Source organism: Martes martes (genome assembly GCF_963455335.1).
Source record: "Martes martes genome assembly, chromosome: 15".
Classification (NCBI taxonomy): domain Eukaryota; kingdom Metazoa; phylum Chordata; class Mammalia; order Carnivora; family Mustelidae; genus Martes; species Martes martes.
Genome location: NC_137903.1, coordinates 38947671 through 38973181, shown reverse-complemented (window position 1 = coordinate 38973181; position 25511 = coordinate 38947671). Strand labels below are relative to the sequence as shown.

The following is a 25511-nucleotide window of genomic DNA, read 5'->3' as shown; positions in this document are numbered from 1 at the left end:
CTTAGACTTTTACCAATTATTTTCCCTGTGTTGCATAACTCCGTTTGACCTAACGATTCAAAATTCAACTCACCATTTAAATACCTGTTTCTTCTTCCCAGACACTGTTAAAACGGTCTTCAGAGACCTCAAGCCAAAATCATAATGATCCTATAAAGCATTAAAATATCTGAGTTATTATATTTCTGAAAGAAAAATGGGATGACTTGGAAATAAATGCATATCCTACACAGTTAAATCTCTAGTCACTGTGAAGAGAGACTGTGCTGTAAATCAAGAAAGACTGCATTTGGCTTCTAGTGCCTTCACTTCCCCTCAAAGTGGTGCCCCTAAAGTCTTCTTAAAAGAGAAAGTCAGGGGGCGCCTGGGTGGCTCAGTGGGTTAAAGCCTCTGCCTTCAGCTCAGGTCACAATCCCAGGGTCCTGGGATCGAGCCCCGCATCGGTCTCTCTGCTCAGCGGGGAGCCTGCTTCCTCCACTCTCCCTGCCTGCCTCTCTGCCTACTTGTGATCTCTGTCTGTCAAACAAATAAATAAAATCTTTAAAAAAAAAAAAAAGAGAAAGTCAGAAGTATTAAAGCTGTTAAAAACTATCAGTATCTAAACTAAATTTTCTCTGAAATGGAGAGATAAACTGAAAGAATGGGGTAAAGAAGAACATTCTGGAGGTGATGTGGCTGGTTGTCCAAACCATGTTGAGTCATAAACAAATACTCATCCAGCTGGCATATCCCAGAACAATCATTTTCAACATGTGGTACTCAGATCAGCAACATCAGGAACTGAGAACTGGTTAGAAACACAAATTCTCAAGGGCTGCGCCAGACACTCAGAATGTTGGTGGTAACGTCCAGGGATTTGTGTTTTAACAAATTCCCCCAATTATCTCGAAGCACAAAAAAAGTGCGAGTCACTGCTATTGAGGTTAACTTCCTCGTATGGAGAAAGTAGTCCCCAGTTTCACACAGCAGGTCTTCCATTATTTTCTCCAGGCCCTGGAGGAAAGGCTCGCAACCTGGACTGGTTTTACACATCCCCTCACCTCCATGTTGGCTCACCATCTTGAACTGCTGACCAGATTCTATCTCCATTATTTCCCAGGTCATCCCATGGTCTAATACCAGAAAAGTCTTATTTAAAGTTTTCTATAATCCCCTTGCTTTTGAAAAAAGCAATGTGTTACCTGCTGTGAGAGCTGCTTGCTGGCTAATTCATAAATGTTAACCAGCTTTCCAGACAGTGATTTTGCAGATTTGAAACCAAGTGAAAACAGCATTATCTCAGCAATCATTTGATAATGGGGAGCCATCATTGCCACTGGGCGAAACAGAGATTTTAAGTTATCCGGGAGCTCTACTCGACCTTTATATCTTAAGAGGGTAAGAAAAACAAAGAAATAAATAAACAGAAAAGTAGTTATTCCATTTTCATTTTTCCCGTTGAGGAACCACACAATATAGTTTCCCCCAGAATAACCCTGTTCGTGTCCTATGTGACCTTCACTTGAAAGCAAGTGTCTAAGACAGTTTCTATCGTACTTTTCATTTCCAGAGTGTTCTCCTCTACCAACCCTTCTCCCTGTGCCTCCTCCCACGGTGCGCCTCACATCAGGTCGCTCCCACCCCGACCGTTCCCTCCACACGTTCCCTTAACAGGTGTTCACTGAGCCTGCCCAACCTCTGCTCCTCGTAACCATCAAGTTCTCTTCCTTCTGCTACCCTCCGCTTTTTAGTCTGTCTCCTTTGTGACAAGTGGCTAACCTTTTCTTGTCTCCTGGCTATTCTGGAAGTGAAAACATCCCTCAATCAGAAAGTTAATGTGAGACCACCCATGGGGATAAGTACGGAACTGTAACGCTTGTGAGTGTGCAGGTACGCGAGGGGGTCAGGTGGTGGCAGTACATTACAATGGTACAATGTACAATGTACAATGGTACATTACAATGTCGGACGACTGCTTCGTGGCCAAGATCTCAGAAAACGATTTTGACTGTCTCCACTCCTAGCACAGATACTTACCCAGGGTTCATGGTGACAAATACTGCACAAGACATGTTGATACGAATTTCTTTTCCTTCTAGCACAAACCTACAAGACATTGGTAGGAGTTCGGAATGAGCACCCCCAAAATGTGCCACTTCATTATGTACATTATTTTTAGCTGAAGACAGTGAAGGCCCAAAAGACTCAGAAAGAGCTTTTTACCTCCCCCTTTAACTGCTTCTATGAGTTTGGATAGAGGGACAGGTCCAGGAAGACAGCTCTCACCAGAGACAGCTACAGAGAATGTGGGCTGGGCGTAGTAAGCTGTGTGGAGCTCAGCAGACCTGTTCATTCAGATTCCTCTCTGTGTCCTGCTGTCTCTCTCACCAAACATTTGCTCTTCCTGTCTCCCTGTGACTTTTCTTCTTTCCCTTTGTAGCCCCAGATCCCTTTCCCCTTCTCCTTAGCTCAGGATGGCATACAAACCTTAATGGCCTGTCTCTGAACCTCCCATGTCTGTGTGAGGCTCATGTATGTATGCAACTAAACTTTTCTCCCATTAATTTATCTTATGCCAATTTAATTAATGGACCAGCCAAAAGAACCCAGACAGGTAAAAGAAAAATTTTTCTCCCCTGTCCATTATAGTATTCATTACTAAGAGAACTGTGTTCTCTAAGTCAAAATATGTTAAAACAGTGAGTTTGGTAAAGTCCCTAAGGCTGTGTTACATTTAAATCCAAACAGCACATGCTGGGGAAAAAAACTATTTTTTTAAAGGTTTTATTTATTTACTTGACAGAGAGATCACAAGTAGGCAGAGAGGCAGACGGGGGTGGGAGGAAGCAGGCTCCCTGCTGAGCAGAGACCCCGATGCAGGGCTCGATCCCAGGACCCTGAGATCATGACCTGAGCCGAAGGCAGAGGCTTAACCCACTGAGCCACCCAGGCACCCTGAGAAAAACAATTTTAAGAAGGTAAAGAAGAGGGTCATCTTGAGTCAAAGTTGTGAGCCCTGCTGGGTTCAGATTTTTTTTTAAAGATGTATTTATGTATTTGAGAGAGAGAGAAAGAGAATGGGTGGGAAGGGCAGCAGGACAGGGAGACAGACTCCCAAGCAGACTCATGACCCTGAGATCAAGACCTAAGCCAAAACCAGGAATCAGACACTTAACCGACTGCGCCACCCAGGTGCTCTGGGGTTTCAGATTTATTTGGTCACATCTACAGAGTTGTGGGGACTGAAGCCAGAAGGCACCCACCTGAATGACCTGACCAAACAGGGAAAAGAACCCGAGGAGGCACCTGGACACAGAGCTCTCCCTGGGTGACAGGGTAGAGCGGATAATGGCCATGGCACAGGGTTCCTGTGTTAACACACAGTGCGGCCCACCCCCCTAACCCCTCAGTTAAATAAAGGGAATGCTGTGAAGCAGAACCTTGGCCCAGAGATTAGGGTCCTGTTGTCAGCCCCAGAGGTAGGGACCATGGAGAGAAATGCTCTGGTGACTTTATGGATAGGAGATATCACTGAGGGTGGTTGAAGCTGGAAAGGAAGAACACGAGGAACAAAAGCTGAGGACTCCCTGGACAGAACAGACGAAGGCGTGACACTCTATGAGGTGAGGTGGAAAACTGGTGACGTGTGGCCTCCTGTGACGCCCACTTACACTCACAAACCTGTGGGGCCTTGCAACACTGACTCTAACAGTGGGAACAAGATCCTTGAGAGTAAAGCCAGAAGTGAGTGTCCATTAGACTGAATTAGAAATACTGGGGGTGGGAAGGGGGGGTAGTGACTGGCTGGTTCTGTCGGAGGAGTGTGTGGCTCTTGATCTCAGGGTCATGAGTTTGAGTCCTATGTTGGGTGTAGAGATTACTTAAAAAAATAAAAAAATAAAGAAATGCTAGATTGTTATAGAAATTTTAAACCCACAAATTCAATTATACCCATAAAGAAAATCATGTGAATTTCTGAATTTATCTAAAGAGAAAAAAATTCTTCTTGGATTAGTAAATGGCAGTAATTCTAACATACAAGTATTACTTTTACAGGATTTTTTTTTCAATAAAAGTATATTAATTCAGAATCATGGAATAAGAGACGGCTTTAGGTATGTGGCCAGTAATGTTTTTTTAAAAGGATGTAGAATTAAAGAAAAATACTTTGGTTTCTTCAAGTGAAACATCCTAACATGGAAAGGTACTAAGAGAGTTAAAAGCTCAAAGAAAAAGTCATTGGATATATTTGTGACCTGTCCTGGTGGCCGGGAAGGCCTTTCCAAGGCTGGACAGGAGCCTGGAGACCTCCGGGCTGGCAGGAAAGTCAGTTCCGTATATTTGCTCGTTACTTGCCCAGCAAAGGAGACATCCAAGTGTTAGGGTCCGTGATCAAAGGAACGAGACTGTTGCAAAGCGAAAGTCAAGCAAAGCTTTATTTCGCGCCAAGCATCGAAAATCAAACCGACTGGTAAGGGCTGTCTCTTACGAAGAGATGACCACGACGACCTCGACAGGGCTGCTCCGAACAAGGCCACTCCGGATGAGGCCGCTCCCCGGACGAGGCTGCTCCCGACGATGAAGAGGCAATGATGACTACAAGGACGACAGCCCCGATGACGCAGACTCTGCTCCCCATGACGCTGCTCCCGGCGAGGCCGCTCTGGACAAGGTCACTCTCCGATGATGCCGCTCTGGACGAGGCTGCTCTGGACGAGACTGCTCCGGCCGAGGCTGCTGCCAATGAGGCTGCTTCCCAGACGAGGCCACTCCCCAGAGGGAGGCTGCTCTGGCAAGGCCACTCCCGTCGACTCTTACAGCTCTTACGGACAGCTCTTACTGCTCTCGACGACTCCTACAGCTGACAGCTCTCACAGCTCTTGATGACTCCTACAGCTGACAGCTCTTGCTGACAGCTCTCACAGCTCTTACTCCTGCAGGGGACAGCTCTTATTCCCCAGAGGGAGGGTGCTCTGGCAAGGCCACTCCCGTCGACTCTTACAGCTCTTACGGACAGCTCTTACGGCTCTCGACGACTCCTACAGCTGACAACTCTCGCTGACAGCTCTCACAGGTCTTGCTTCTCCAGCAAGACCGCTCCCTACGAGGCTCACAGTTCCTACTCCTGCAGGGGACAACTCTTATTCCCCGGAGGGAGGCTACTCTGGCAAGGCCACTCCCCCAGAGGGGAGGCTGCTCTGGCAAGGCCGCTCTCCGACAACGCCGTTCTGGATGAGGCTGCTCTGGACGTGGCCGCTCTCCGACGACCCTTCCTGCTGACAGCTCTTACTGCTCCGGCGAGACCGCGAGACTGCTTCTACTAGCCTCACAAACCAACTTTTATAGAGGCACTTTTAGCCGGGCTATACACAGGTAGCCAATGAGATTGCAATACACAGAGAAAACTGCACAGTCGTGCTAGATCTGCCACACACACACAAAAAACTGCTAGGTTACACACGGGCAGCCAACTGAATTTCAATTTACCCTAGTGGATATATGCATGCCCCTCTGATTGGATATCTTCACCTGGCCTGACCCGCCCCTCCATCTAGGCTTTGCAAGGAAGTTCCTCCGGGAGGGGCAGGGTCAATCTAAGTTCACTGCAACAATATGGCTCCCTCTGATTAAGTAAGCCCTTACACCAAGGTGTCATTCATTCCTTCTGGTCTGTGTTTAGGAAAAAAACAACACCCGAAGCACTTCCTCTAGAAGGAATACTAAGCAGCAAGGAAGCAGAGGCACCCACCCCGTACCTGACAGAGTAGCTGTCTTTTGCCGCCTTGATCGTTAGGATCTGTGACGCTATCACGGAGAGAACCTTCACGTCAATCCGATTGAACTCATCCAAACAGCACCACGCTCCCGACTGCACCAGTCCGAAGAAGAATCTCCCCATTATCTTGAAAACAATTACATGCGGGTGAATGCTTTCCCTGGGCTGGCCCCGTGTGGTTCTGCAGTGTCCCCAAGGCCAGTGCACACCCTCCCCAGCACGACAGCGGGATGCGCACAGCACTTGGCCCGTGCCCCTGGCAGATGCAGGCAGAGGCCTGGCCCTTGGTGTTCAGGGGGGGCTTCCAGGTGAGGAACCCATGGATGCCCATGTGCCAGCAGCCAAAACCAGCAAGAACACCGTAGGCCCAACACAACAAGCATGCATGAACACACGTGCGGGAATGCGTGCTCTCCGTGTGAGGCAGGAGCACACGCCAGAGTCCCGTGGGTCCGAGACACAGCAGCCAGTTCTTCCCACTGGTTGTGGGAATCAGGTCGTGTATCTACTGAAAATTTTGATATTTCATTTTTTCATGGTTTTTTGGCCTTAATTTTGATTCTAAAAATCATTAAAATAGGATTTATCTTGATGAGCAGGTTTGTGGGCTTCCGTTCTGCTGCTCAGCCCTGCTCACTGCACCTGAGGGCAGTTCCTGGTGAGGAAACTAGGGTCTCTAGGTCTTGACAATACTCATGCAAACAGCTGATCTGCGTTTATTGATACTTTTCATGTGCTAAGTGAGCACACACTAGAAACTCAGGGTCTCACAGCTAATGTGTTTTTAGCTGTCAATAAAAGGACCCTAATAAAAGGTAAATGGTCTGGACTTAACATGCAAAACAAAGTAAATGGGAGTGTTTTGAAACTGTAAGTAAATTTGTGACAGGCGCAGAGGTATAGGACATTTCAATGAATATTTCACAATGTTAGGAGCTGTGTCTTCCTAGGTAATATACCACCAGAAAAAAAATAAGGCTGACATAAAATTGTAATCATCACTACAAACTCTGACTCAAATTTCTGTGTTAATTATAACAGCCTCATTGTTTTTAATGATTACCTTTCCAGTAAATAGAAGTATACCTTTTCAGTAAATAAAAATATAAAAAAGTAAATAAAAGTATAAAATGGTAAATAAAAAGTAAAAGTAAAGTAAATAAAAGTATAAAATAAATTTATATTAATAGAGCAGTACTCTTAATTTTTTAAATAAATTCATGTTCTGTATCATATTTCGTTAGGAAAAACCCCGCCAAAAAATTTGAAAACCACTGTCGTAAGACGTAGTTCAGTTTCATAAAAGAAAACTGCATGATGTTTTAAGTTTCTATTATATTCTAAGTTTCTATTTATCAATTTATAAGAATCAACAGCATTTACAGTTCTGTTAATACTTAACGTCTCTCCAAGAGAAATATTTTCTTGTTCTTTCAATCCTCAATGAATTCTTTCTTTTATGGGCACAATACTTTTTTCCTACGTATATATGAATAAGCCTTACCTTATAATCCAAATCCTCAAAACAGTTGAAGACCACACAATGTTTGCCTAAGGACTGAGAAACAAAAATATTATTTTAATAGATCTCTTAAATTATGACACAAAGTACTAATGCTAAAACTTCAGGAGTAATAAAATGTCTGTACTCTTCTGAGAAAACCGCAATCTCCAGATGAAGTACATACCAAATTCAGAAAGTCACAAAACTTAGTATAGAGGCACATACACTATTAAGTTGATTAGCACATGGAATGCTAAAAAGTCATGTTTCTAAAACACATCAATAAAAAACTAAGGAAAAAGCATTTCAGGGACATCATTTCAGTGACATCAAACCATCTCCACTTTCATAGTCTCTGTCTCTTTCTCTGTGTCACACACACACACACACACACACACACACACACACAACCAGGTAGAAGTCTGCATGCAGCTCGAAATCACCCTTAAATGAGGGCAACACGCCGCCGTTCACTCATCAGTGAGCACAGTGGAATCCCAAGCAAACAGAAGCAAACTGAGCCTGCAGAACGCCCATGTCCCAGCACACAGCAGACACTTAAATGTGAACGGATGAGTTACATGACTTCATGGACGTGGTAAGGTGTCTGTTAAATGTTCTAAACATCTTACTAGCAGGAAGGGTGTATATTTAAGATACCATTAAGGTTTGTGTGACTAAAAACCCAAGAAAGCAGCATTCTGGATACCAAAGGCACTTACTTTGGCTAGATCTTTGACACTCTCCGTTTTGCCCGTGCCAGTGGGGCCTGCCGGGCAGCCCCCCAGATTCAGGAGCAGCGCTCTGGTGAGGGTGAGCCAGCACCTGTTAGTGAGGGGCGTGATAACCAAGCGGGGCGTGCAGCCCAGGTACTCATAGCCGTATGTGAAGCTGGCATCTCCTTGAGACACGTAGCACAACTTCTGTCTGTCGTTCCACTTATAGTGCAAATGCCTGAAAACAGTGGTGCAAGTGCGCATGTTATTGGGGCAAAATTAGTTTTTGTTTTCGTGTGTAGAAACCTAATGAACATTAGAGGGAATGTTGACTAAAAAACAAATGAAAACTTTAAAAAAAATGGAAAGAGTTATGGCCAGTACATGAATGACAATGTTAGAATGAAATACTAGAACGCTGAATCCTACAAGCATGTGAGCACTTGCCCCGCGAGGAAAACGGTCTCGCGGAGTCCTGCTGCTTGGCTATGATGTGGGCATGGCACAAATAGAGGATTTATACAAGAATCGTCCCTACGAAGTGTATTGTGGTTTTCAATAAAGATATGGCTCAGACATTGTTCATTATAACCAGGGTCCTTACTACAAGGGTAACTGAAATGCTATTGTGGTATTTATCTTATGAACCCTAAGAATCGTGAGGCTAATCCTAAGTTTGCTCATCTATAAGGCTACCAGTAAAACCTGTGACCCAGTTGTAGCTTTACAGTATATATTCTTTCCCCCCCAGATTTATGAAGATATTAAGCTAGGCCTTCATATTAGTTTAAGGTGTGACACCATAATGATTTGATATATGCCCATACTGTGAAATGATCACAGTAAATTTAGGTAACATTCATCATTCACACAGTTACAAATTTACTTTTCTTGTGATGACAGCACTTGAGATCTACTGTCCTAGTATTCTTCAAATACACAATGAAGTATTATTAAACTATAGTCCCCAGGCTGGCCATTACATCCCCAGAACTTATTTATCTTCTAACTGGAAGTTGGTACCAGTTAAACTGGAAGTTTGACCTCCTTCATCCATTACACACATCCCCTGCCTCTGGCCCCCATCCATTTCTCTGTTTCTATGAATTCAGTGTTTATGGGTTTCACATATAAGTGAGGTCATACATTGTCTGACCTATTTAATTTAGGATAATGCCATCAAGGTGTTGTAGCAATGGGCAAGACTTCTTTCATTTTTTACAGCTGTGTCATAGTTCATTCTACACATGTACTACATTTTCTTTATCCATTCATCAGTTAATGAATGTCTTGGCTATTATAAATAATGCTGTGATGAACATGGGGTACAGATAACTTTTTGAGATAGCGCTTCATTAGGGAAAATGTGCAGAATTGGAATTGCTGGATCATTTGGTACTTATATTTTTTTTAATTTTATGAGAAACCACCATACATTTTCCATAGTGGGTGAACCAATTTACATTTCCTCCAATGGCATATAAATTTCCCTTTTCTTCACATCCACACCAAAATTCATTTCTTGTCTTTATGATAATAGGCATTCTGTGGTGGTATCTTATTGAGATTTTGATTTGCATTTCCCTGATGATGAGAAGTGCTGGGCAGCATTTCATGCACCTGTTGGCCATCTGTATGTCTTCCTTGGAATATGTCTATTCAGGTCCTCTGCCCATTTTTTAATTAAAAAAAAACAACAATCTTTTTTTTGCTATTGAGTTGTCAGTGTTCTTTTTTTTTTAAAGATTTTATTTTATTTATTTGACAGACAGATCACAAGTAGGCAGAGAGGCAGGCAGAGAGAGGGGGGAAGCAGGCTCCCTGCTGAGCAGAGAGCCCGATGCGGGGCTCGATCCCAGGACCCTGAGATCATGACCTGAGCCGAAGGCAGAGGCTTAACCCATTGGGCCACCCAGGCGCCCTGAGTTGTAGGTGTTCATTACGTATTTGGGGTATCAATCCCTTAGTGGATTCATGGTTTGCAAATATTTTCTCCCATTCAGTAGGTTGCCTTTTTATTTTGTTTATGGTTTCCTTTCTTGTTCAGAGGTTTTTGGTTTGATGTAGTTTCATTTGTTCATTTTTTGTTTCCTTTACTTTTGGCACCTAATCCAAAAGTTTACTGCCTTATGTTTTTGAGTTAAGAGTTTAATGGTTTCAAGTCTTACGTTCAAGTCTTAAATCTTTTTCAGTCAGTTTCTGAGAGTGGCATGAGATAGGGGTTCGGTTTCATTCTTTTTCATGGGATGTCTAGTTTTCCCAGCGTCATTTATTAAAGAGACTCTCCTTTCCTCATTGTATATTCTTGGCTCTTTTGTTATTGATTGGCCATATGTGTGTGGTTATATTTCTGGGCTATTCTGTTCCATTGGATGATGTGTTTGCTGATGTCATACTGTTTTGATTACTACAGCTTTGTAATATAGCTTGAAACCAGGAAGTGTGTTATCTCCAGCTTTGTTCTTCTTTCTCAAGATTGTTTTGGATACTTGAGTTATTTTGCGGTTCCATACAAATTTTAGGTTTTGATCTATTTCCAGTGGAAAAAGGTCGCTGGAATTTTGAGAGGTTTTACATTGAATCTACAGATGACTTTGGGTAGTATGGACATTTTAACAATATTAATTTTTTCAATCCTCGATCATGGATTGTCTTTTCATTTACTTGTACCTTCTTCAATTTCCTTCATTAATGTCAAAAGAGTTTTCAGCGTACAGATATTTCACCTCTTTGGTTAAATTTATTCTTAAGTATTTTATTCCCTTGGTGTAATTATAAATGGGATTGTTTTACTTCTCTTTCTGATAGTTCATTGTAAGTGGGTAGAAATGTAACTGATTCTTGTGTATTGACTTTGCATCCTGCAACTTTACTGGACTCCTTTATTAGGACTACCAGTTCTTTGGTGGTATCTTTAGGGTTTTCTGCATGTAATATGTCATCTGCAAAGAGAGACCGTTTTACTTCTTCCTTTCCAATTTGGATGCCTTTTGTTTCTTTTTCTTGTTTAACTGTTCTCACTAAGACTTCCACTACCATGTTGAATAGACATGAGGAGAGTGGACAACCTTATCTGGCTCCGAATCTTAAAGAAAAAGCTCTCAGCTTTTCGCTGTTGTGTATGATGTTAGCTTTTGGCTCATCATATGTGGCTTTTACTGTGCTAAAGTAAAGGAATGGTAAGCTAAGTAAAAAGGTATCTGCTATCCTAAGACCCAAGATTTGTTTTATGATTCAAGTACTAAATCATTTAAATAGAATTTTTATTTCCAGAGCTTTACTCCCCCTATTCTTCTTCCCCTAACAAAATTCCCAAACTTGCTTGACTGCACCTATAGTATACAGTGATTTTTTTTCTTGATTACCATAGTCAAAAGAAATACCTCACAGTTAATTTCATTAATTTTTAGATTCAAAGCAGCTTAAAGGTATTTTTGTCTTAATGAACTTGGTAGCTTATTTTTAAAATATATACAAATAAATTGAAAGGAATTTTTATATCATTCTTGAATAATCACCATTACTTACTAATGGGACATGTGTACCTGTGTGCACTGCACAATTTCTCAGACCTTAGAATCATATAGGATACTGTCAATTTTGTTTCCTATATCATGTTTTCATTTAGTCCTTGCTTTTTTATCAGAACAACTGCTCAAACCTAGCTTTGCAAGAATGAGAAATCATCAATATGATGATTCTAATGTTTAATGGTCTAAGGTTAAACTTGTCAACTACTTTGAGCTACTAGTTTGTTTGGTGTCTGACACATGATGCATAACTCTCTGAGTCTTTTAAAAGTTTAAAACGTTTTGCAGTGTCCTGTAAGGTCTCTATGGGGCCTTGGTACACCCTGGCATACAACTTGGGAACTGTAGCCCTAAAATCATGATGCTCCCAGAGTTGTTTAGAATCATATGTTTCCTACTTTACTTTTCTATGTATGCTCTTCCACCTTTCAGTTTCACTTTCAAAGGCAGTTACTAGAAAGTAATAATGACATACTGAACTTTTGGGTGATGGTTCATCAATACAACATATTTCTTTGGCAATTAAAAATGGTATACAGTTACACTTCTGCAGTAAAATGAATATGTGAATATATATCAAATATAAAGTATTCAGTAAAATTCAAGTGGTATTAGTCAAATATATCAGCCTCTCGGCTCCATTTTCCCTAGAGGCTAAAGGAAATTGTCACATTTAAATAAGGAAATTTATACTCATGCATAATTTCTTAAAAATTAACTTTTCTTGAGAATCAAAGACCTTATGTAGTCAGGACAGTTATTTTTTCATGAACAGGGGTATCTTTAGAAAAAAATAACTCGGAAGTTTGAAATTTCACATTTATCATTGGAATCTTATGCTTGCTCTCCTCTTCTCCCCAGGGTCAGTGGCTCTATTCTCCTACAGTTTCACATTTGTGGTGTTTCTTATATGAAATATTTATGTATGAATATGTACTACCAGGCTCCTGGTAGGAGAAAGGGGGCTCTGAGGTAAAGAACTGGCTAGAAACATGCTCTGGTTTGTTTTCCCGTTTAGAGTACTCCAGAACGGATAGCACATAAGGAGAGTCGAGGCCTGAGGGAGGGCTGCTCTCTGGCGGAATGACGAGAGGAGTGAAGCCAATCCAGGAACATGAAGCCCAAGGAAGTTAAAATGATGGGAGGGACAGTGTAAAAGAGAAGGAAGAAAGCATAGGCATCGGGAACTCAAACTAACACAGTTTGCCCAGAATTTCTATAAATCCCAGGAAAATGAAAAGTCAGATTTGACGAAATTTGAGGTAGAGAATGAATTTCCCTAGAGGTAGCCGTGTGATGGGTTATTTTAGGCAGAATGGTAACGGGATCCACTTACCTCGTCCACTCAAAATCCCCCACACTGAAGATGCCTTTCAGCAATAAATCTCTCACAATGTCTCTGTGGTGCACACAGAGCGTGAGCAGTGCTCCCAGGACAGCCTGTGTGCGGGGGTTACTGGTGTCCAGCATCACCAGCTCTGCAATCTCTCCTAGGTGATGGACCATGCTGCTGTGGACCTTCTCCAACTCTGGTCTTGACCGAGAACTCACAAAACATTTGATGCAGTCATTATAAAACATGATCTGGCTCTGAAAAAGTAAGATATAAAGATGGTCATTGAAAAATAAACTTTATAAGTTAAACCAGATGTTTTCATGATGTGTATGTGTGTATGTGCATGTGAAAGAGAGCATACACATTTGAATGTATTTGAGATTCAGACACTGAATTTAATTAATGCTCATGGCCTTACTTTTAAATAAATTGAAATATATTTACCACCAATAGTTCTAGTTTCGAAGTCTGCTATTCTTAGCAATCATCACTACACTGATAACATCACTAGCAATCATCATTAGACTAAAAACCCAGGACAGTAATAATGGTAGAAAACTCCAGAACGAAATTAGGACTGTGTCCTCAGCTGAAACCAGAAATACTCTTTTTAGAATATGTTGTCTGTAATCATAATTTTCAGAAACTCTGTATGACTTCCATCATTCAAGCCATCTTTTGACACTCACCTGCTCCATACACACCAGAGTTGTTTTTTGTTTTTTGTTTTTGTTTTTGTTTTTAACACCAGAGTTGTTTTAAGAAGGCCGCTGGATTAATGTCGCAGTGACCTGGAAGTCAGTGGAGGGGACTTCCAGGAGGCCTGCAGGTTTCCAGCCCATGACTGGGTGAACTGGGATTGCAGTCCCTAGGACAGTACCTAACTGAATGAAGAGCATGCTGGAGGTGGAGAGGCACAGTGAGTTCGTCTTGGGATTTCATGAATTTGAAGTGCCTATGAAACACGTAGGTAAGGCTATAAAGAAATAAACATCGGAATACTTAGCCTAGGGGTAAGAGGTATAGGGGTGGGACGTTCTTCCAGAGCAAGGTAAGAGGGGAGAGGATGTGGAACCTGACCCATCAGTCCGTGTTCTGGACTGCCTGCAACAGAAATGAACTCTTTCTTACAGGATGTGGCGGGTCAGCAGGCGGCGAGAGACCATGGCCTGGATCTCTAGGGAGTGGGCAGGAGTGAGTCTGGGCCGGGCAGCAGGAAGCGCTGTCAAGGCCACCGCACTGCTGTGTTTGAAGCATTTATTCAAGATTCACAGCCTCAGAGGCAGCATCCAGCAGGCCAAGTCCCCTTGCTAGGCAGCATCACTGCAGGTTCTGGGGAGGTGGCCTGCGAACCAGATCTCTCTCTCCTTAGACAGCTGGAAGGAAACCGTCCATTGCTCTGGCTTAGATAAACCCGCGCTGAAATTCTCAGTGGCCGGAACATGCAGGCCTATTATCATCCCCATTCCCCCACAGCCATCTGCTGGGAGAAGGCACCCGGTTCCTTTCCACATGCAGAAGCGCAGGAGAAAGGGATGTTGTCAGCGGTACACTGGGATGGAAAATTAGCAGCAGCCTGGGCAGATGGGAGAAACTGGCAAAATCTGTTCAATGATTCCAGTTCAAGCCCATAAGGAACTGCTTCTTATTGTTCAGCATGTTTGGAGGACTGGGGACCTGGGATGATCTTCTCTTCGCAGAGCAGATCTGATGATCTGGACGCCTGGCCAAACACATGAATGTCTAGGCTGATTCATCATCACTTCACTGCCTTTGCAGACCACAGCTTATACAAGTCCTTGCAGCGCAGGATCTTGAGTACTTTGTCAATATTCAGTCAAGTGCACGACAAAGGGAACTGGGGAGATTGGACATCGTTATTTGTGTCCCTAACCCTAGGTTCTCAGAGACATGACAGTTGAGGTGGGGCAAGGCACAGTGAAAAGATGTGATGTTATCTTTAAGTTTAATAGAGAATTTAATGAGGAGGGTAACTCAGGGGACCAGGGCTTCTTCCTCCATCAGTGAAGAACCACTGTCCCCAAGGTGCATGGGGACTCTCATCACCAACAGACGTTATTGGAGTTTGCAGACCTCTCTAGAGCATTTTAAAATGACGACCGCTCACTGTCTCCAGAGAAAGGTCAGTCCAGTTCCCTCTCTGCTCCCTAGGCTTCCATGACGCCTCTGGCATTCTTCTTCATGGAGCCCCTTCCTTCATCTGCTTGTTACATGGGGCCTGGGGTCTTTCCTTGTCCTTCTATCATTATACATGGTCCACAGGGGAAATTCCCTTCTGTCCTGTCTTGAACCACTACTTCCCGAGTTGTTCTTCTCAAAAGAAACACGTGTTTTGGCTTCCTTGCTATCATGCATACCTCGTTTCTCTTTCTCCTTTTAGGTTCAGAACAGCAAAAATTAGCAAATGAAGGCTCCCTGCAAAGATATCCCTGTGCTAATGCCCAGAGCCTGTGACTATGTCATCTAACAGGGCAAACGGCACTTTGCAAATGTAATTAAATCGAGAACTGCAGGTGGAGAGAGTATTCTGGATTATCTGAGTGGGGCCAATATGACCTTATGTACCCTTAAACTTGGAGAACATTTTTTGCCATGTGAGCAGAGGGAGGTCTGACTGAAGAAGAGCAGACAGATGCAAACAGGGCTGGCTTTGAAAATAAAGGAATGCCAGGGGCCTCTAGAAGTTGGGAAAGAGAAGGGAAGGGACTCTCCCCTGAGCCTTCAGGAAGGAATGCAGCCCTGCCAACACCTTGATTTTTGCCAGTGACACCACGAGGCCTTCAACGGACACAACTGCAGTTTTTAATGACAGCAGTAGAAACCAAATACAGTGCAGGATATCCCTGAGATAATAGAGGGATATCCCCGAGGGATATCCCTGAGAAAATAATTTATGATTTATTTTCATTCAACATTTTATTATGAAACAATTTTAAAACCATAAAAAAGCTGAATTATAAAACAAATACCCAGATTCCCACCACCTATATTCTAAGCAATTCTTTGCTAAATTTACTTTCTCGCTTATCTATCCAGTTTTCTATCCATCTATCCATCTCATTTTTTGGTGCATTTCAAAGTAAATGACACATATAAGTACCCTTCATAATGGTTTCTTTCTAAATCTTTGCTTTCTAGGCAGTAGAGCCACAAACTAACTCACCACCGTGAGGACCACTTGTCCTGGATGAGACACCACCCATGTGGAAAAGGTCTGGCAGTTCCAGTCCTCGACCCCTTGACTTAGAAACCTACAAACAAAACATTTTACTTCTATTATTACGTGTAATCACAGTGGCCATTCAATGATCAAGCATGACGAGGCTACAGGGGGATTTTCCTTTAGGATCTCTGGTTTTTAATTCTCACTTAGGTATACGTATGGCACCAGATGTCAGAGTTACTAGAGCCTTATTGATTCATGCAAATGCATATTCCCTATATTTTCCTTTAATGTCACCAGCGCTTCTCCAATGGGGCCACTGAGTTTCTGGGTGGTAGAACTAGAAGGGGGAGAGGACACACATTAGCTTTGAATTTCTAATACTATCAATGACAAAATCAGTATTTAAAATAATCTGAAACCATCAAATGAATTTTAGCAGTAAAGCCCCATATTTAGCTTTAAAAATTAATCATAAGGAAAAAAATAAGATTCATGAAAAATATGCAGATGTTTTTATTTAAGATCAAGTTAATATGTGCCAACAGTATATGTCTGCATATTGTTACAGTGGGTTTTTTTCACTCAGAAGTTTTTAGTTTCTATATAATCAAATCGATCAATCATCTTCACATTTCATCACTGATGCCATGTGTCAGAAATTCTTGACACCAAACTTCACTCATTTTCTTCTACTTTGACGGCTTCTTTTCTTTACTTATCATCATAATTTAGAATTTAGTTTGCTTTTAAAATAAATGTTGATTCTTCTAATTTTTGCTGTAATCGCAAATGGTTTTTAATAATGTTTTTATAATTTTCTTCTCACTGCCACTGTGGAGAAATAGGTTTATAACAACTTTCTGTATGTTTCAAAACAACATCAGTGGCAAATTTATGTTTCATCAATTAAAATTACCTTTTATTTTATGTCTTTGTTTTCTTTATCTCTCAAACAACATGTAGTTCCATTTCTCTTTTGACAAAATCTTTTAATTAAGATCTTACTTCTATTTTGACACTTAGCCCCATGTTTATATTTATGTACACACACAGAGCACACACACTATATTTTCTTTATTTTATTTCCTCCAGGGTTTTGGAAATATTTATTCTGATTTTTTATAGTCTCTTGAGAGAGAGTAAATCAAGATTTCTGACTTAATAATCCTGTCTTCATCATGAACCATACTCCTTCAAATGATAGATAATATATGAATAATATATAATGATATATATGTCAATTATATTCTACACACACACACACACACACAGAAAATACTGGAACACAAGAAAGTGTGCTCCAGGGCATCCACAACTTGAAAAGTCTCTAACTTTAACTCTAACTAAGCAAATTGGGATTGTATTCTAGAAAGAAGAGCAGACCCACCAAAGAACACTCCTGCCAAGTTTGACAACCACAAGAGGGAGGCAGGGGTGGCTCTTCGGGACGATGAGGAGAGAGCTTCCTAAGTAGGGAGTGCAGAGGCCTCTGCCTGTCCCCACACCCCCTGGCCCATCTGCAGCTGCCGGTGACCACTGTGAATGCAAAGCTCAGAGGGCCACTGGGGCTGGAGAGAGAAGCAGAGGAGGGCCTGCAATCACATCACACATCCTAACACACGGTGGGAAGACAGAGGAAGAGAGGAAAGTGGAGAGTGGGGAAGAAAGGAACCAAAGTTCATGGACACCAGCATTTTTTCACAAGAGCGGTGTATCTGAAACAGCGCTGGAACCCACGTGCTGGGGATGGGACAAAGGCAGTTTGCGGCATCCAGGAGAAGTGTAAAGGAATGTCCATACCCGGGAAGATCCGCCACTCCCAGACTGGGCCTGTGCACTGTCCTGTGGCTGCGCAGGCCGCCTGCTGCGATTAAACACAAGAACCCACCGGGAAAGAGAGAGGGAGAGGGACTTGCTCATCTGAATGTGAACGACAACCAGTGCAAACACGAACCTGGGGAAGCAGGGTTAGCAAAGCACATGCAGCCACAGACAGCTCCCTTCCCAGTTCCAACACCCGGATGAAGCTCTCTGGGGTTAGGAGCATCTCACAAGCTGCTGGTATCTGGCAATCGCTCGGCCCGCAGGCAGCATGACACAGGAACACAAACACGTTTTGCTGAGATCAAACACCGCCAGGTCCAGCAGTATTTGATGAAAGCAAAAGCATCTCCCCAAAGGGAATAGTGCAAGTATGTACTCAAAAGCTAAGAAAAGGCTTCCAGATAGAAGGCACTGTTTTGCCAAGTTGAATGTGTTATGAAGGTAATACCTCACCATTCCGTCCTGTGTGAAAAGAAAAACGAAGCTTTTTCCAAAACCCAGCATCAAAGGGCAACCCCAGCTCTGCTGTGTCCTCCAATCCCAAACAGCAGTCCCTGATCTCTACCCAGCTGTAATCAAGCCCCACACTGCAAGGCCCGCCTGAAACCAGACTGCCACTGCTCGACACACATTCCAGTTTAACCCTTCCTTGCCTGGGCGCTCTGCGGTCCCAGCAGGGCTTCTGCTTTACCCCATACACTCAGCTCTGTCTTAGCAACATGTCGTTTGGGTGACATTTGGGGGAGCTAGCATTCAAGAAATCGGATTTGAACTTAAAATTAATTCCATTCAAACTAGCCTGCAAGTAAGAGGGCAAAAATAAAAATATTTGCCACTCACAGATGCTTTCTGGAAAAAATTACTTGGAAATACATATAGCAGAAGGAAAACAAACTCTAAAATGTGAGACCTATGAATCAGTAATGAACAAAAACAAACCAAACCAAGAACCTTACTAAGACTCGAGAATTACTGATCCATAAACAGAGAATTAACCCCATTTGGAATAAGATCCTGCATGACTATAATACAGAGGTGGTGATGGAAGGGTTTTATGAAGTGATCCAAGCTCATTGCAGATAAATCGGAGCTATTTACTATAGGCTTTGATAAAAGCATGTTTCACTTTGTACATTAACATTTTAAAGAGTATTCACTAGAAAAAAGGAAGTATTTATGACTTTGGCATGGCTGCCCCAAAAGACATGAAGAAGCTCAATATAACAATAAATGAAACCCTCCTCCCCGCCCAGACCTACAGCCTGGTGGTTAGAAGACATACAATGGCATGGGGAGCAGTGAAGCAACAGGACACACTGCAAGCGACGGGTGGCTGGGGAGTTCAAGGGAGGGACTCTTTGCAGACACGGGGGCAAGCTTAAGGGAGTCAATAGGGCTGGTGACACAGTTATTTAATAGAAATAAATGCTAGAAATAAAACAAGGATAAGGACAAATCCACAGAAAAGGAGAACATGTTTAATACAGTTTTCTAGAAAATAAAGTAAGTGGACCAAAAAATGAACAGGAAAATCAAGTGGAGTTCAACATAAGGAATCTGTTATTGTAAGTCATAACAACCACAAATTAAAGGCAAAAGAGTATTTGGGGTTCTTGATAGATTCATTAAAAAACTTTGAATGAATTAGATGTCTTTTAATTATTAAAAACTTTGCAAACAAGGAACAGAATAAAACTCTACTTTGATGAGGGGTATAATCCAGAAATCCAAGCATCATAAACAAAAGATGAAACATTAGAAATGTTCCCAGTAAAATTAGGAACCAAAGAAGGATGCTGTCAACTGTACTTTTCAACACTGCACATCATTTGTCATCCTAAACAACAAGGAAGAGATTTTTTTTAAAGAAAACTGTAAAGAAAGAGAAAGAACTGTCATTAATAACAAATGGTTAGACTGTCTGACAAAAGTTCCAGCACAACAAGTGAATATCAGTTTGTCTCTCAAGTGCCCAGATGCATTTTTCGGGGTTCCTTGCCCTCACACATGAGACAGCTGTCTCTCATCACATCACTCCAGGTAAGAACTGGAGCCAAGGAAAGCCACTGTAGTTATTTATGTAGGTAAGTAATAATCTGCTCTGCTCCAGAAGCCTTGTGTTGGCATTCAAGATCATGTTCATAAATATAGATCTTAAAACCCCAAGACCAATAGACAGACCCTCTATAACCAACCACAAATAACTGGAAATGTACAAGACAGCTGCAGTCAAAGTCATTGAAAAGTTCACGCTCTCAGACTCTTTTCTCACTCTAAACAGACTGGAAAGTAAAAAGGAGAACACTACAGAGCCTGGTCCCAGCAAGCAATGCAAGGAAGCAGAAGCGGGATGGGTGGCAGCACGAGCCTGCTGGGCACTGGGTCCTTCGGAAGCAGGCAGCAACATCCCGCCATGCATTCAGCTCCTGGCCAGTCTGCAGACAGGAAGGAGTCTCATGCACACGAAACCTGCCTGAATACAGTCCCTGATCACGCTCTCCAACTGCAAAAATACCTATTTTCCATTCAGCCACGTGCTCTCATGTTCTATCAAAGCCCATTTCATAACAGACTTTACTCCATACATTTCTGCAGATACTTCCCACTTGGATTCGCAGATAATTGAACAAGTTTAAGTATATATACATAATGTGATCTTAGGATTAAAAATTGTACTCACTTTTTCAGCACATCAAACATGCTTTTCTCTATATTCACCAGCCACTGTTCCACGGCACTTCTTACTCGAATTTTCCTACAATGTTTTCAAAAATAATTTGCAAACAGTTTTTATCCATGTTTCTTGATAAGGCTGTAGACTAACTTTTCTACACTTGTAACATTCATATGCCAAAGGACCACAATTCTCTAATTTTTGGTTTTTTTCTAGATCTCAATATGGAAAGCTATGCACACAACTTTAGGGAATTCTGACATCGAAATCATGAACTTACAAAGTTAAGAGGTTCCAGTAAAACATGAGCAAACTGGGTAAGTTGTATCACAAAGCTTTCTTGTATTCCTTACTGGGTCCTTTAAACAGCCAGCTGAGGTCGGGGTTGAGTTAGGGACTCCAGTGGATGGGAACACTGGGATGCAGCATTTTTTAATGCAATCCCATCAGGAGCCACGTGCCAAAGGCTGGCTGGCAAACTGGACCTGTGTGGTGGCAGGACCCAGCAGACCCACGAGCCCGGCCTGGAGCCGTCCACAGCCAGGGGCGCAGCATTAACAACGACAAGCAAATAGTAAATTTCCTTCCTAAGTTTCTATAATAAAACCCCGTGTTGGCATTCAGGATGATGCCAAGAAATAGAGACATGAAAAAATAAAATTCTGCATAGGTCCATTATCTCTGAAGAAACAGTTTGCTTAGCAAACTTCTATGAAATATCAGACATTTCCAAGCCGAGGTTTTAAACACCGATGTTGTATAGAGCCTGAATGCTTAGTTTAGAACACATGTGTCATACTTGGGGAGCAGAAGAGATTCCCCTTCAGCAGATATGAGCATTATCACAGCAGGAGGACCGATTTCTTGTTTCCATATCAGTAATTGTTTTATATTTTCAAAACACTTCACAAGATGAGGCTGTGGACCAGAAACAAATGTCAATAACACTATAAAATTCTGACCTGGTTGGAAAAGAATATCACTGAGCAGAGAATAATAATATCACCTGTACAGACTCAGGATTTCTGCTATCAGCTAGAATATCAAGGAGTTCAGCGTTGCTAAGAAAGTAAAATCTTGGGAAAATCCTTCTTTTGATTTCAAGGTAGTCCTGTCCAGAATCAAAAGAAATTGCAGTTCATAATGTATGTTTACTCATGATTATCACAGCCTCATCTGGGCCTACATTTGCACACAAAAAGCATGATATTTAAATTGCAGTATACATAGCAGCACTAGTAGAAATAAGAGCCCATGCTTAATTAATTCTTAAATTGCCAAATTAATTTTTAATAAAGCAAAACTAAAACAAATGAAAGTATAACCCAAAAACCCCACCCACAAACACACACGCACACAGACACCCCGCTGTATGTGGGATCAGTGGGATCACCGGCATTGCCTTCCCACGTGCCCGCCTTTCTGCTGGTTTCCCAGTCCTCAGGGAGTCAGTGGTCACCTCACAACCCGCTATGTACACAGCCCCGCCAGCCCCAGCCCTGCCTGCCGCCGCTTGGTTGCACTCACATGGGTCTTCACTCCACTCCCTCTTCTCCAGGGGAGACACCTGTTTCCACAGCCCAGGCAAGCCATCCTGTGTCCCTGATCACTCTCCTACATTTGCAAGCTCTCCTTTGCAACAGGCTTCCCTTTTGCCTCTCTCTCATTAAAAATAAATGTAAGCAGCCCCCTCTTGCACTTGGTTTTCCTCTAGCTACTGCCTACTAGCCCGCCTCCCCTCTATGGTCATAGTGGTTGAAGAGATCGCCTATAAACTTGGGGCCTTAATTTACACATCTCTCAGCCACCCCCATGCCCTGCCATGCGGCCCCACTGCCAAGGATGGACTGGGAGCTGCTCAGTCTTCACGCCACGTGACATCTCGCCATCTCGCCTCTGATGGCTGGCTCTGTCCCTCATCCTGCCTGGGATGTCATGCTCCTGTTTTTCTCCATCCCTCAGCCACTTCGTACCATTTGCCTTCAGGCTCCCTCGTGGAGCCACAACTTAACGCTGACATGGCGCACACCGCATCTCTGTTCCACCCATCCTGCCCATCCTGGGCTGCTGGCTCTGCAGCTCCTGTCACCTCCCTTTGCCCCAGAGCTGTACACCCGAATGCTGACTGAAGAGATTTTCAACAAGTACAGCACGTACTTGTTTCTACACAAGCTTCTCCTTCCTACTTCCTCTCTCTGCAGCGTGCACCCCTTCCACGTGGGTGGCCAGGCCAGAAATCTTGACACAAGCCTGGTTCTCCTTTCCTCTCTCCTCCATGTGTCATCTTTCATCCTCACCACTATCTTACATTAGTCCCCCAGGATTTCTAGTCCTGTAACTGGTTTCTTTTTCTCTATTCTCACTGCACTCCCATCTACATATAACTCCATGCTCCCTTCTAGGGAGACATTTCTAAATCAAATAATTTCACTCTCCTGTTCAAAATCCTTCATTGTGATATTCTAGGCCCTCTGTCATCTGCCCCTGCCTCCTGGGGACTCTTACCTTTCCCCACTTTCCCATTTGCAAACTAGGTTCCACTGGTACCATCTGGTTTACTACTCCAGAACATGCCATGCTGGCTCATGGCTCCAGATCTGTACTTCCCCCTTGCTTAGGACGCTTTTCCTATCCACAACCACCCACACACCCTGACCCTTCTAACTGCCCAACTCAGACATTCTTCCAAAATCCAGCTGAATGATCACTTCTCCCAGGCTGGGTTAATCTCTCCTCTTTCATGTGACTGAACCATCCAAACTATCACAGCATACATCACATGGTGATATCTCTTGGTTCCTATGACAGACCTTGAGTTCTGTGATAGAAGGGAATTAACTAGGGAGTCCCAGCATGTAAAGCAGGTGCTCAATACAGGAATAAATGGAAAATTACTGGTTGGTAATGATGCCTAGTAATAACGCAAAGATACGCAAGAATTAATCAGAGGGCTTATCGCAATCCTTACTCGGTAAACTTGCTGTTACTAATGAGATCATGGATTCATATAGCAGAGGGGCTTCCTGGACAGACAACTTCCTCTAGGCTGTAACTACCATATATGCCTATTCTGGAGGGGTCATCACAACCACTGGGACTTGTGTTTAACAAAAAAAAGATATGAAAACCTGGAAAGAGATCTTAATGGTTTATGAAGTGAAGTGAATATGTTCACCACAAATCTCAGATATTAAAACCCGGTATTTAAAAATATGTATGCCTAGCTGACAATTTAATGTTTTGGCAATGTTTAAATATATGGAATCAATAACTTAATTTATAAAACCATCAAACAAGGACCTCTGGGGACAATGGTGGAGTAGGAGGACCCTGAGCTCACTTCGTCCCCCCACATAAACCTAGATCACACCCATAATAGCATAAATGACTCAGAAAATGACTTGAAGAACAAACCCCACAACTGAAGGCAGAGAAGAGAAGACGCCACACTGAAGATGAGAGGAAGGGCAGAGAGGCGGCAGGGAACTAAAAGGGCTTGTGGGTCTGTGGGCAGAAGAGAGAGACCCACGAGCACTGACTGGGGTGGGGGGTTGGGGGGCAGAGAAACAGACCCTCTCACAGGGACCAGCACGGGGAAGATGAATCCTCCTAACATTTGGCTTCGAAAATGAGACGGGTCAAATTTTACAAGTTCTTACAACCAACAGGACTTAAAACTTGGAATTTTAAACATTAGTGGCTCAGCTCTGGGAGAGCTGGGAGGGAGAGAGGAAATGGAGTCCGACTGTCAAAGAAAAGAGACCTGCAGAAATACAGCACAGTAGCTGCAGTCTGAAAAATGCCTGGGGCATACAGGAAGGAATAATTTACTCTCCTCAGAGCCTTTCCCAGAGGGACAGAGATCAGTGAGAGACTTCTTTAAGAATGAAGGAGCTAATGGTGTGGTTTCCCTCCCCTAGCCTAGACACTCTGATAAGGCTGGAACGAACTTGCCAACCCCCTCATTCTGGTGTGAACACAACCGCTCCAGCCAGACCTCAGCTCCAGGTCCCCTCTCAGAGCAGATGCGCACAGACCTTACAAGCACCACACCCCTGCCCACACGCATGTTGTGGATCCACCCCTCTCTGACAGGCCCTTGGCAGGAATGCATCCAGAGTGCTGCCACAAGCCTGCCAGGGTGCAAGCAACCCAGACGGGGCCAGACCCACACCTGGGGAGTGTGCAAGCAGCCCAGACGGGGGCCAGCCCCTCTACAGGGAGAGGGGAGGAGAACCACAGGCCAGTCTGTGACCCCAGCAATGGGCTGGGGGTGGGCAGCTGGTCTGACTGCAGGCCCCGCCCACCACCAAAAGCTCAGGGGACAACACAGGTTGTCCCCTGGTTGATGAAGCAGTTTGGGACTACTTCATCTCTGGTAAACACCTGGTCTGACTCAACTCAAGCCCAGGGCAGCCCTTGACTGGCCCACTAATGCCACAGGGACCAGACTCTGCCCACAACAGGCAGAGAGCCATCGCAGGCAGGACTGAAGGCAAACACAGCTCTGCCACAACAGGAAGGTGCATACAACACACAGGCCAGACGTCCTGAAGTACCAGGCTCTGGGGGCCAGGGGACACTGCACAGCAGGGCCCTGCAGGCCCTCTTCTTCATAAAGCCACTACCATCAAGTGTGGGAGAGAAACAGACCCAGAGTCAGAAAGAGGAGACAGAGGAATATGCCCCCAAATGAAAGAGCGGAACAAAATCACAGCAATAGGCCTAAGCAAAATGGAGAAAAATAACATGCCTGATAGAGAATAAAAGAAACCATCATAAAGATATTCACTGGACTTGAGAAAAGAGGAGATCTCAGAGTGAGACCCTCAACAAAGATCTCAGTGAGACCCTCAACATAAAAAAGAACCAATCAGAGATGAAGAACTCAATAACTGAAATTAAAAATACACCAGAGGGTATAAATAGATTAGAGGAAGCAGAAAAACGGATCAGTGACCTGGAAGGCACTTAATCAAAAGCAA

The 25511-nt window shown here is 43.2% G+C and overlaps 1 protein-coding gene across 1 annotated transcript in view; it reads right to left on the bottom strand.

Moving 5' to 3' along the window:
• Positions 1-25511, bottom strand: part of DNAH14 (dynein axonemal heavy chain 14) — a gene marked incomplete at both ends in the record, with an annotated part of 406864 nt that overhangs the window by 194684 nt on the left and 186669 nt on the right. The window contains 11 exons of the mRNA XM_080824495.1: positions 74-150; positions 1182-1368; positions 2017-2085; positions 5736-5881; positions 7260-7313; positions 7982-8213; positions 12842-13095; positions 16026-16113; positions 20533-20607; positions 21326-21444; positions 21533-21637. Of these exons, the coding sequence (XP_080680621.1) occupies positions 74-150; positions 1182-1368; positions 2017-2085; positions 5736-5881; positions 7260-7313; positions 7982-8213; positions 12842-13095; positions 16026-16113; positions 20533-20607; positions 21326-21444; positions 21533-21637 (1406 nt within the window). The remainder of the gene's footprint in view (positions 1-73; positions 151-1181; positions 1369-2016; positions 2086-5735; positions 5882-7259; positions 7314-7981; positions 8214-12841; positions 13096-16025; positions 16114-20532; positions 20608-21325; positions 21445-21532; positions 21638-25511) is intronic.